The following is a 13,781-nucleotide window of genomic DNA, read 5'->3' as shown; positions in this document are numbered from 1 at the left end:
TCATGGAATAGAATATAAGGATTATTGCTTAAAGCCACTATTTATAGGGTACTTGCTAGGCAGCCATTGAAAACTACAACAATATTTCCAACTTTAAAAAGTTTTGAATTCCACCTTACCCCATTTTTCTGCTCCTTCTCACAGCAAAATTTCTTCCAAGCATTAAGAAGGCTAAAACCTTCTTTCTTGTACCTTAATTTTTTCCTCTCTGGCTTCTGCCCCTTGCTCCCCACCTCAAACTCTGCTCTCACAGGTCATGTCCTCCCTTTATTTGGTCTCTCCAAGCCTGATGGGTCATGCCCTCCTCACCAAAACTCTGATAATACAAAACTTTCTTGAGTTTTCTTCCCCTCCCTTGCTGATCCTTCTCAGCCGGCTAGGTTGCCTCCACCTTCACGTGCTGGTAACTGAGTCCCCTCCTTTCCTCTCTGCACACATTCCCTGGGAAGCCTCGACCAGGCTACTGGCTTTAAGCACCATCTCTATGTGGTGACACCTCCAGAGTGTAGCTCTCCCGTTCTGCCCTCCCCTCAGAATTCCATAGTCAGATGTCTGCTTATCTCCTTAACAGCTCTGGAAGTCCAGCAGATATCTCAAACAGTATGGCCCAAACAGAGCCTGTAATTTTCCTACCCTGAATCTGTTGTTCTCTGAGTCTTCTCTTTCCCAGTAAATGGCATCTCAATCCATTCAGTCCTCAAGCCAAAAGCCTGCATGGGTGCTAAGTCGCTTCAGTCGTGTCTGACTCTGTGTGACCCTATGGACTGTAGCCCTCCAGGCTCCTCTGTCCAGGGGATTCTCTAGGCAAAAATACTGGAGTGGGTTGCCATGCCCTTCTCCAGGGGATCTTCCAAACCCAGGGATAGAACCCACGTCTCTTACATCTCCTACATTTGCAGACAGGTCCTTTACCACTAGCACCACCTGCGGGTCATCCTTAATACCTTCTTTTCTCTCCCTCATGTATCAGTTTCCTACAGGTACTATAACAAATTGCCACAACCTCAGTGATTTAAGAAGGCAATAGCAACCCGATCCAGTACTCTTGCCTGGAGAATCCCATGGATGGAGGAGCCTGGAAGGCTGTAGTCCATGGGGTCACTGAGGGTTGGACACGACTGAAGTGACTTAGCAGCACTGATTTGAAACAACACATGTAATATTCAGCTATAAAAAGGAATGAATTTTTTTTTAAAAGGAATGAAATTTTGATATATGTTACAACATGATGGACCTTGAAGACGTTATGCTTTAGTGAAATAAGCCAGAATAGAAGAACAAATATTGTATGATTCCACTTACCGGAAGTATCTAGAATAGACAAATACAGAGACAAAAAGTAGAATAGAGGTTACCAGGAGTAGGGGAGAGGGGGGGAATAAGGAGTTATTATTTAATGGGTTCAGAGTTTTTATTGAGATGATGAAGGTTTTTAAGCCAAAGATAGTGGTGATGTTATACAACACTGTGAATGTATTTAATGCTACTGGTTTGTAAACTTAATGAATAGTTAAATTGATAAATTTTAAATTATGTAAAATTTGCCACAATAAAAAAAATAACATACATGTATTCTCTCAGAATTCTTGAGGTGAGAATACTGAAGTCAGATTCACTGAGCCAAAATCAAAGTGTCAGCTGGACCATGCTCCTCCAGAGCAATTAGAAGAGGATCCATTCCCTTGCCTTTTCCAGCCTCTAAAGCTGCATTCCTCAAGCCAGCAGTGGAGCATCCTTCTTCAGTCTCCACTTTGCCTTCTTCTTCACAGCAAAATCTCTCTCTGCCTCCATCTTCTGAATAGATAAATAAAAACACCTGTGATTACATTCAGTGCCCATCCACATAACCCAGAATAATCTCATCTTCAAGATTCATTACCTTAACCACACTTGCAAAGTTCCTTTTGCTATGTAAAGTAACATCTATAGGTTCCAGGGATTAAGACTGGATATCTTTGAGGGCAATTATTCAGCCTACCATTCCTCATTTTCAATCCACTAACAAATTCTGTGGATTCTACTCCATACATATCAAATATCTACCCTTGCCTCCACTTTTATTATCAACATTCTCAAGCCAGTATCATCACCCTACTAATGTAACTCCTTAGCTTTGTTCCAGGAAGGGGGACCCCTTCTAGGGCTCAAGACTAGACTTTTATCCAAGGAGACATACATGCTGACAAAGCTAGAGACTTTATTGGAAAGGGGAGCCCAGGCGGAAAGCAGCAGAGTAATGGAACCCAAGAGAACTGCTCTGCCACCTGGCTCAGTCTCAGGTTTTATGGTGATGGGGTTAGTTTCCAGGTTGTCTCTGACCAATCATCTTACTTGGCCCATAGTCTGACTCGGGGTCCTTCCTAGTAGTGTGCACATCTCTCAGCAAAGATGGATTCTGGCAACAAGGATTCTGGGAGATTGGTCATCTTCTCCCTCCTTTTGGCCCCTCCTGAATTCTACTGGTTAGTCTTCCAGTGGCAGCACCAAGCTCCTTATTGGGACCTCCTGTTCTGAGACAATTCAAGCAAGCAGTTATCATTGTAACCCTAACCCTGGCCATAGACAGCATTTTGGTCAACAGTTCCCTAGCAACTTTGCCCTTGCCTACAACAAAGCAAAGACAGTGACCTTTCAACACACCAAGCAGGCCATGTGCAATTTATTTGCAACATACTCTCCCTGCCTTCCTCTCCCTCCCCTACATTCCTACAGACACAAAGATCTACTTTCTGTGACTCAGACCCAGCAGGCCCTTTCCTGAAGGCTTTTCCCTGGAACATTATTCCTGTGGCTCTTGGCATGACAGCTCCCTCTCATCCTTGGGTCTCAGTTCAAATGAAGCAACCCCTCTTGATGTCCATCTCCACTCCCCTCCATGATTCCTTTACATTGTAAAGGAATATAACAGTCACTAGCCTGTTTATTTCCTTTACAGCTCTTACTGCAATCTGTAATTACCTTATCTATGAATTTGCATGTCTTCTATACTCCCCAATAGGATGAAAGTTTCCAAAAGAAGAGACTATATTTGTTCCAGCATTTTGAATAGTGGTTAGTGTAGAGCAGAAGCTCAGTGTGTTGAATGAATTAATGAACAAATACAATTGACATTGTAATCAAGGTCTGTATCAACCAAAATAGATAAAAACATGCTTCAGTAGTAACTAGCAACCTAAAACTACAAAGTTTATTTCTCACACTATATATGTCCAACCTCAAGAGATCTCTGGTCTTCCTAAGGGCCAGGCTAATGGAGCAGCCACCTCCCAAACAGTATCAACTGCAAGAGAGGAAGAGAGAACTCCTTCAAAGTTCTCACTATAGCAGTTAACGACAGAGGATGAGATGGTTGGATGGTATCACCAGTTCAACGGACATGGGTTTGGGTGGACCCCAGGAGTTGGTGATGGACAGGGAGGCCTGGCATGCTGCGGTTCATGGGGTCGCCAAGAGTTGGCCACAACTAAGAGACTGAATTGAATTGATAACAGTTAAATGCATTGCCTAGAAGTAACACACATTGCTTCCTGTTACAACCCACCAACTGGAACAAAACACGGAAACATGGTCCCACTCAACCACAAAGGGCCAGGAGTAAAATCTTACCAAGTGGCCAGAGGGAGAGAATCTGAAATATGTGGCTAATAACATTAACGGCTACCACAGTGCCTTTTACAAAATGGGCCAAGAAACCTTCCAATCTCTCTCCCTACAAGCCTCCTCCCTGGCTCTTGCAATCCTCCTGCCATACTAGGTTGCCCCCCCTCAAAACACCAAGCCTTGTCAAAACTCCATTTCTTTGTACATACTGGGCCCTCTGCCTGGGATGTTCTTCAGAGTCAACCGCTATAGCCCATCATATGACTATACCATGATTTATGTATCTATTCTCCAATTTTGTGTGTGTATATCATAACAAACTGTGGAAAATTCATCAAGAGATGGAAATACCAGACCACCTTACCTGCCTCCTGAGAAGTCTGTATGCAGGTCAAGAAGCAACAGTTAGAACTGAACATGGAACAACAGACTGGTTCCAAATCAAGAAAGGAGTACATCAAGGCTGCATATTGTCACCCTGCTTATTTAACTGTTATGCAGAGTACAATCATGCAAAATATCAGGCTGGATGAAGCACAAGCTGGAATCAAGATTGCCGGGAGAAATATCAATAACCTCAGATATGCAGATGACACCATCCTTATGGCAGAAAGCGAAGAAGAACTGAAGAGCCTCTTGATGAAAGTGAGAGAGAGAGTGAAAAAGTTGGCTTAAAACTCAACATTCAGAAAACTAAGATCATGGGATCCAGTCCTATCACTTCATGGCAAATAGAAGGGGAAACAATGGAAACAGTGGTAGACTTTATTTTGGGGGTTCCAAAATCACTGCAGATGGTGACTGCAGCCATGAAATTAAAAGAAGCTTGCTCCTTGGAAGAAAAGCTATGATCAACCTAAACAGCATATTAAAAAACAGAGATGTTACTTTGCCAACAAAGGTCTGTCTAGTCAAAACTATGGTTTACCCAGTAGTTCTGTATGGATGTGAGAGTTGGACTATAAAGAAAGCTGAGCACTAAAGAATTGATGCTTTTGAACTGTGGTGTTGGAGAAGACTCTTGAGAGTCCCTTGGACTGCAAGGACATCCAACCAGTCCATCCTAGAGGAAATCAGTCCTGAATATTCATTGGAATGACTGATGCTGAGGCTGAAACTCCAATACTTTGGCCACCTGATGTGAAGAACTGACTCATTGGAAAAGACTCTGTTGCTGGGAAAGAATGAAGGTGGGAGGAAAAGGGGACAACAGAGGATGAGATGGTTGGATGGCATCACCAATTCAATGGACATGAGTTTGAGCAAGCTCCGGGAGTTGGTAATGGACAGGGAAGGCTGGTGTGCGGCAGTCACAAACAGCTGGACCTGACTGAGCGACTGAAATGAACTGAACATTCTTATTTGTATCATTTGGTCTATTTTCAGTTCAGGGCTTTTGAATAAAGCTGTTATATACATTCTTTTGGTGGATATATACACTCATTTCTCTTTAATATTAACCCAAGATTAACTGCTGAGTCACCAGTAGATGTACACTTGATATTCACAGATCGATAGTGCCAGTTTTCCAAAATAGCTGTACCACCTTACACTCTCATCTGCAGGGTTCTAGCTGCTCCACATCTTCCCCACAACTTGGTACCATCAATCTTTTTCGTTTTGGCCATCCTGGTGGGTGCCTACTAGTATCTCATTGTAGCTTAAATTTGTGTTTCCACGGTGACTAATGACATCGAGCACACACTCATATACTTATTGGATGACATGCATTACTTCAGTCCACAAAATGGTACTGAACATCCACATTGCATGTGTATGTGGCTATAGCAATGGGAATAAATAACACTCAGGCTCCATGAAATCCTATATCATTGCCTTGTTTGTGCAACTTGAACATTGTTGCTTCAGAAAGAATTTTATTCAACATATTAAAAATCTAAATAAATATACAGGCAAACCCTGACAGTCCTTCTATGGAAAATCCTAAATTAGGAAATATAACTGATCAGAAACAGAAGGAGATGCAGTTAATAAACCCTTATTCATTCAGGAAATATTTCTTAAGCATACATGTGTGCAGGTACTGCCAGACCCTGAAAACAGCAAGGAACAGGCTGGACACCTCCAGAGCTAGCAGAACTTTCAGTTCAGCCCTTTGTGACGGGAAGGTGCACTCACACTATGCAGGACTGTATTCTGTCCTCTGCCCTTTCTAGTCTGGGAACTGCGTGAGGACAGAGTCCCATGTCCTGTTCATCTCTGAGTCACCATTTTATATCCTGAGCACCTCAGGCAAATGCTGCCATCTTCTGAGGACTGTTTTTGTTGTAGTTCAGTCACTAAGTCGTGTCTGACTCTTTGCGACCCCATGGACTGCAGTGCACCAGGCTTCCCTGTCCTTCACTATCTCAAACATGTGTTGAATTGCAAAGCCTGAACCAATTAATTTACTTAAAAATATGAGACAGGATCTTCCCTGGTGACCCTGGTAAAGAATCCTCCTGCCAATGCAAGGGACATGGGTTTGATCCCTGATCCCAGAAGATCCCACATGCCATAGAGCAACTAATCCTGTGTACACAACTATCGAGCACGTGCTCTAGAGCCTGGGAGCCACCACTGAGCCCATATGCCCTAGAACTTGTGCTCTGCAACAAGAGAAACCACTGCAATAAGAAGCCTGTGCACTGTAATGAAGAGTAGCCCCTGCGACTAGAGGAAGCCTGTGCAGCAACAAAGACCCAGCACAACCAAAAGTAAATAAATAAATAAAATTCAGCATTGGGAGTAGAAAGAAAATATATGAGACAAGTAGAAGCTTAAGGATGCAGACCTTGTACCCAATCAAAGATTAGCACTGTTATGATGCAAACCCAGTATCCTGTCCCACTTTAAAGAACTTTTTATTTGTGTACTGCCTCTGAAAAGTGAAAAAAGTGAAAATGTTAGTCACTCAGTCATGTCCAACTCTTTGCAATCTCATGGACTGTAGCCTGTCAGGCTCTTCTATCCATGGAATTCTCCAGGCAAGAATACTGGAGTGGGTAACCATTCCCTTCTCCAGGGGATCTTCCTGACCCAGGGATCGAACCCAGGTCTCCCGTATTGCAGGCAGATTCTTTACCACCTGAATTACCAGGGAAGCTCATGCCTCTGAGATGTGGTAAATTCCAGAATGTGTTTTATAAAAACAGCCTAGGGACTTCCCTGGTGGTCCAGTGGTTAAGAATTCACCTTGCAATGCAGAGGACACAGGTTCAATCCCTGATGGGGAACCTAACATCATACATGCCTTGGAGCAACCAAGCCCACACACCACAACTAGAGTCTATGCGCTGCAATGAACATCCCATGTGCTGCAACAAAGACCCTAGTGCAGACAAATAAATTAACTTAAAAAACAAACAGCCTATTTACTACCTTATCCCACTTACTACAGCCGCATACAAAATAAAGTGGCAGATTAGAGTCTCACTTTTTAATTTTTTCTCTTCCACTACAAATTTTAACAGGATCTCAAGTAGTAAATTTTTTTCTCATTCTAAGCATCCTACAAATCCTCACGTTAAAATTTCACTGTCACTGACTGATGTGTCAATAGAAAAATAAACACGAGTCTCAACCCATTACTATTTCATTCTGTCAAGTTCAGATCGGCTGCATGAGCGGAGCCCCCACCTCTGTTCTGCATACCATTCCGTGAGAGCTGCTGCCTGGAGACTTGACAACCTGGTACCATCTCCTCCCACAATCACCCTCCCATTCCTCCAGCTTATCTCTGATGTCAGAGAAGAATGAGCCTCAAACTTGTACATTCCAACTCCAGCCCTTGGGGGAAGAACCCTCGGCACAGACATTTGGCATCTGGAGGCAGGATGGGGCAGCTGGCTGCCCAGTCACCCATCACATAAGCCAGGCCCCCACACTCCACCCAGGCTGGCAGAACCATTCACAGAGCTAGACAGGGTCCCTTTGGAAAGCACCAAATCTGAGTCTCTGGGGCAGCCCCATATAGTCTCGGGGTATTTATCTCTGGGGTACTGGGAATGGTATCAGGACCACAGGGGTCAGCACCCCTAGAAACTCCGCCAGTCACCTGACGAGAGTGTTCCATCAGTCACGCCTATGGAGAAAGGCCCACCATGCTAATGCCAGGGCAGATGAGACCTGGCTGGCTATGCAAACAAGCCCAGAGCCCAAAACAGAACAGTGAGAATTAGGTCAACCCTTCCTTCTCACTGGACTATTGGGACTCAACTATGTGACCCCAGACAAGCCAGTGTTCCTCAAAGGGGCTCAGTTCTCTCCCTCTAAAACGGACAGAGATGGGTAGAACCAGACAAGTCACATCTAAGGCCAAGGATCCATGACTCTGATTTCAATCTAAAACCAGAAAAAACGTGTAGCCAGGTGTGTAATTACTAATGTACTGTTTTTCTTCTGAAGGCTCTGGGTTTACTAACATCTAACCTTGTGATCTTCTTCCAAGAGAACTTTCCCCCAAATATCCCTAGTTGTACTGGGGAAAGGATTGGAAACTTCTTTGGGACTCAGTTCTCTCCTTCCATTCCCAACTCCACCACCTCCACCTGTACCCACCATGCCCACTTCAACCTTCACCTGAGCTCTTCTCAAGGCTGGGATGCTGGCAGACCAGGGATGTAAATCTCAGGCACTTGCATTTTTTAAAATATTATTTATTTGGCTGTGCTGGGTCTTAGTTGCAGCATGTGGGATCTTTTATTTGTAGCATGTGAACTCTTAATTTCAGTGTTTGAGATACAATCCCATGACCAGGGATTGAACCCTGGGCCCCTGCATTGTGAGTGCAGAGTCTTAGCCACTAGACCACTAGGGAAGTCCCAAGCACTTGCATTTAACATTCGCTGTTTAGAGTCCTGCCCTATCCACTCCTGGGCCCCTTGGAGGGAATTCTAACTCATTTCTCATCCTGTGTGCCAGCCTATACCCTGGGCACCTGGGCTCAAAAGAAGAATGATGTGTCCCATACTCAGGGAGTTGACTCTTAAATTAGGGAGGCACCACATCAGTCCATGGGACAGCAGTTAACCCCAGGCCCACCTGGGAGAGAACACCAAGTGAAAGCCTGCCTGGGCAAAACCTTGAAGGTGCTAGGCAGATGCTGTCAATGCCCCCCCCCCCATCCCCCTAGCCCTCCTTAGAATTCTCAGGACAAAGCAGACGTGCTGAGCAGTTAGAGCCATAGGAAGAACCCTTGAGCCAACAAGCAGCAGAGGCTGAGGGGGTAAACATCCCACCTCCTCGCCACGGGATGAAATAATCCCAAGGCAGCTGGACACAGGCTCCCAGGAGGGCTGAGTGAACTGCTTGTAGTTAACACAGCTGTAGTACCTGCCCTTCCGGGTCTCACTTCCTTACTCCCTCTCCATGCCTCTCAGGATGGTCTCTGGAGTAAACTACCTGCATGCAAGTCCTTACCTAAAGGCCAACTTCTGAGGGAAGCCACGGAGGTCTGGAAGAGTGAGCTGGATTGGAGAGTAAGGTGCTCCTAAGGAGGGCACCCAGACAGAAAGCCCACTTGGGAACCACCCCGTGGGGCGGGGGGGGTGGGGGGGTGGGGGGGTGCAGCCTGACACACTTGTTAGCTCCAGTACTTTGTGTTTGGACTTTAGCATCCTTGTCCAAAGAGGGCAAACACTTGAGTCATCTTTTCCAGAGGTGGTGCTGAGGGAGGAGAAGGGGCAGGAAAAGATGACCAGGGTCTTCCTGAGAGGTGCCCAGTGACCCTGCCCAGCCATCTGCCTCAGTCCTGAGACCACAAGGGCCCAGAAAGTCAGCTCTGTTTCTTTGGAGAATGATCTGCTCAACTATGAAAGGAAATACCCCATCTGTCCTGGCTTCTAGAGTGATTTGGATCCAAGTATTTGGAAGAGTTTCTCTTGTGCTTACAAAGGATATTACAGTGTGAAATCCTGAAGCGTGTGGAAGGCAATATAAAGCCGTGGGTAAGCCAGACAGAAACTAATAGTGTGCTCCAAAGCCTAGAAAGCCTCTGAGAGCCTCAGTTTCCTTACCTGTAGCATGGGAAAAATCTTACCCAGTGAGGATTCAAAAAGATAACGCATACGGCATTGGGCTCTGAGTATAGTAAGTGCTCAATTTTAAAAGGCAGAGGGAGGGTCCAGGATGCTGGTAATAAGCAGAGTGCACCCACTGAGGCAAGGCCAACATACCACCTGGGTGAGACCCCTGAACAAATGCTGCCATGAAGGATCTGCCTCCAGACTCCCTGGCTTAAAGGCCCAACTGGACAGCCCACCAAGAGCATCTCTGCTTGAGTTGCTGCTGCTGCTGCTAAGTCACTTCAGTTGTGTCCGACTCTTAGCGATCCCATGGACTACAGCCTACCAGGCTCCTCCATCCATGGGATTTTCCAGGCAAGAGTACTGGAGAGGGTTGCCATTGCCTTCTCTGGTCTGCTTGGGTTGGGTATGACCAAAGCAACAGAGCAGTCAGAGGGCCGAGCTCAGACATCAGGCCCACCCACTGGCACGCCCCTTGCTGCCACTGGCGGGCCCCAGCAAGAGCAGGAATGAGAAGGTGGCTCAGAGGGCCTGGGGCTCCGGCAAGTGTCAGACAATGACCTCAGGGGGCTCCTCGAACAGGGCCTGTCCAGGCCTCTTGCCCCACTGGTGTCCAGAGGAGCAGGCCAGCATCACTCTCTGGAGTCCTCTTTATAGGCCTCCATGGACAGCCACTTCCTCCTCAGGGTCTCTGTTCCAATGGGCATGTTTCAGTGGATTCAGCTCCCTCTCATCTGGGCACCCCAGCCTGAACACCCCAAACCTCTGCTGCCCTCAAGTTGCTGGTCACCTTGAGAGCAGACCCAGCTGGTTATTCTCTGAAAGAAGATGAGGTTGTGGTTGACCTGCTGGGTGCTCTCTGGCACGAGAACCAAGCAAAGGCAGAGGTCAGGGCCTTACCTCAGGCTGCCCACTGACCCCCATGCCAGTCCTTTCACTCTTGCCATATTTCCCTGACCCCTCCTCCCTCTTGACCTCAGGTAATCTGTGACACAGCATTTCTACCTCTGGGGCCTGAGCCTCAGGCTCCTTGGATAGTGAATGCAATGCCCCAAACAGTGTTGCACAGAATAGGCATCTCCCTGCCCTCTCGTGTGGCTGATGGAGGTATATTTCTGAGCAGCAAGGCTCCGGGCTAGCATTTAACTGAAAGGATATTTTTGAGGCTTTAGATAGAGAAGGCCTCAGAAGAGATGCCCAGGAATTTGCAATTATCTAATTAAACATGCCAATCCCCAGAGGTCCTGGAGTTCCTCAGGGCTGTTCAGATAAGGACTGACAGGAGGAAGAAGTTCTGGTCTCAGAAGTCTGTGTACACAATGCTGGGAATGATTAACCCCTGGCTGGGGGTGGGGGGGGTGTGCAGATCAAAGACCCTAGATGAACAAACAGTCTTGGAATTCTGGAGAAGAAAGGCACTGACTGCTCTAAACAAATATGCTCGAAGGAACGCACACTTAACATCCCCACAGCTTCAGGAAGACCTGGGCTTGTGGTAACCAGGACTGATCACCCCAGCCATGAGGTGGGAATGATCTTTCTGTACTTCTGCCCTCTTTATTGTTTCCCACCCCTTATGAGAGACAAACATTCGTACTTTCATCAAACTGGGTCCCAGAGAAACGAAGCCATGGAGCTTCCCTGGTGGTTCAGTGGTAAAGAATCTGCCCGCCAATGCAGGAGACACGGGTTTGATCCCTGAGCCAGGAAGATCCCATATGCTGAGGAGCAACTAAGCCCCTGAGCCACAACTATTGAGCCTGTGGTCTAGAGCTCAGGAGTCGCAACTACGGAAGCCTGCGTGCCCTAGAGCCTGTGCTTAGTAACAAGAGAAGCCACCGCAATGAAGAGTAGCACCCACTTACCACAACTAGAGAAAAGCCCAACAACAAAGCCCCAGCACATCCAAAAATAAATTTAAAAAATTATTTTTTAAAAAAGGAAACAAAACCAGTCCTTCTCTATTTGCCCCATGCCTGCCCCTGCTCTCACATTCCTCTGAAGACGCCCCTCCTGCCGCTTTTTGTTTCCTGTGGACTGGGGCGCCTTCCTCTTCTGGAAAGGGGGCTTTCTCCTCATACTAGCTTACCATGCAGCCTCCAGGAAATGGGAACCACCTGGCAGGAGGATCAGATTCCTGGGAGGTGATGGGGCTGCCTCTGCCCCTCTGCAGCCATCAGCCCTCGGCGCTCATGTTGGCCCAGAAGAGCTGACTCCCTCCATCTCAGGCCCCAGAAAGGTGATTGGCTTGGTGGCTAACTGGCTGGCATGGGGCCAGGTGAAGATGGGGGAGGCCTGAAAGGAGGTGCCATGCCTGGAAAGGGGCAGGGACTGGCCCAGGTCCAGAGTAGGAGGAGGAGACAGGCAGTGAGGGTGTTGGCTGAAGACCACAGTGTCTCAGTAGGGAAGGGGGGTTGTGGGAGCTGGGGTATCCGAGGCTCCCTGGTGGGTGGGGCCAGGGCCAGGGGCATCTGGGAAACAGACCTCCTGAAATTCAAAGTTGAGCTGCTGGCCACTGGCTCCTGGAATCTACAAGACAAAATTGAAGACTGCAGACAGGGGCACCCAGGGCTGCCACACTCCGAAAGGACAGCTTCTGGGTGAGTATGACATACTGCTGGACACATGGACTCCTAGACTCAGTTTCCAGGATTTTTCTCATTGCCTTGACCCGCAACTAGCAAGAGGAGGCCCTTTCCCTGGATCCAGGGTGGCTGCTCAGGGACTTAGCAGTCAACACACACAGCAGAGCAGAAACACACACCTGCAGAAATGAGGGGATGCCAAGCCAGGACCTCAAGGCCAGGACCTAGCTGGAAATAGCTTTGCCACTCCCACACCAGCCCACTGCTGCCTTACCTACCCCAATTTGATCTCCCAGCTGCCTGTGTAATCCTGATTACTCCAGAAACTCCACACTGAGCAGCTCTCGGCCATCCCTTGCTGGCAGGGCTGACTTCAGGAGTTTTTCTTGGGACCAACATGGGATGAGAGAATGCTTGACTCCAGGTTCCCAAGCCCTACAACTGTCTGGAGGCTCCTTTCTTCCCTGAAGGCAACCCTGAGCCCTCCCGTTAAAGAGATCCCAGAACTTCAAGTGTGACCTACAAACCAGATCAGAGGCAAACCAGACTCACCTGTGGCTGGGCAATTCTAAGGATAAAAAGTGGGATAACCAATGTCATTGAAACTAACAAAATCTCCCTCAAGTCCCATGTTTTTACCCCAGTGGAACTTCCTCCCTATGGAAGCCTCCCACTAAAGTGTTATTAATATATGTTTATGCAGCAACTTCTGCGCACTTGGGGAGAGTTTACAAAAAAGCCACGTTCCCTTCTCTCCAGAAGCTCATGGGATGAAGACAAGCAAAGGGAGCTTACTGGGTTCAGAGACAGATGAGAGAGGCCTTCAGCAAAAGATTCCCTATGGGTGGTAATCCTTGAGTGAATTAGAGGGAAGGGAAAAGATTGGGGAAGGAAGGGCAGGTGCCCCGGTGTACATGCAGGAAATGATGGGGGAAGCAGGCAGGGGCAAAGTCACTCACTACACATCCCCGACGCAGGGATCAACCCCCGCCCTTCAGAGAACATCCAGGGCTAGGTTCTCCTGGGAAAGGGGCAGCGAGGTGGGGGCATTTGCCCCTTCTTGCGGGGGTTCCGCTGCATTTAATGGGCTGTCCCGCTGTTCTCTCCAGCCACTCGCCATGTGGTGGGCCCTGCTGCTGCTGCTGCCTTGCGCGATAGCGCCGCGACCCAGCCAGGCGGGGCCGCTCCAGAACAGCCTTGTTTTCCGGCTCACTCAGCAGGGCCCCTGGGGGAGCGGGGCCGGTAACTCCACGGTCTCGCCCTGCGAGTGGCTCCCAGTCGCGGGGGTCAAGACCCTGACTTTCGTGAACCGTGGCCTAGAGCGCCTGCCCGGCTGCCTGCCGCGCGCGCTGCGCAGCCTCGACGGCAGCCACAACCTGCTACGCGCCTTGAGCGTTCCGGAGTTGGGCCACCTGCCGCAGTTACAGGTGCTGACACTGCGCCACAACCGCATCACTGCGCTGGGTTGGGGCCCCGGAGCGCCCGCAGGGCTGCACTCCCTCGACCTCAGCTACAACCTGCTGGCCACCCTGCCGCCGTGCACCGGGCCCGCGCTGCCCGGTCTCCGCGC

The 13,781-nt window shown here is 48.1% G+C and overlaps 1 protein-coding gene across 1 annotated transcript in view; it reads left to right on the top strand.

Moving 5' to 3' along the window:
• The first annotated feature begins 13,329 nt into the window (after positions 1-13,329).
• LRRN4 (leucine rich repeat neuronal 4) overlaps positions 13,330-13,781 on the top strand; it is an 18,755-nt gene continuing 18,303 nt past the window's right edge. Inside the window, exon 1 of the mRNA XM_010836621.1 lies at positions 13,330-13,779. Within this exon, the coding sequence (XP_010834923.1) occupies positions 13,330-13,779 (450 nt within the window). The remainder of the gene's footprint in view (positions 13,780-13,781) is intronic.

The sequence above is a fragment of the Bison bison genome, unplaced genomic scaffold, assembly GCF_000754665.1.
Source record: "Bison bison bison isolate TAMUID 2011002044 unplaced genomic scaffold, Bison_UMD1.0 scf7180017864063, whole genome shotgun sequence".
NCBI lineage: Eukaryota > Metazoa > Chordata > Mammalia > Artiodactyla > Bovidae > Bison > Bison bison.
Note: the sequence above shows the minus strand (reverse complement) of the source record. Positions and strands in the feature narration are given on the sequence as shown.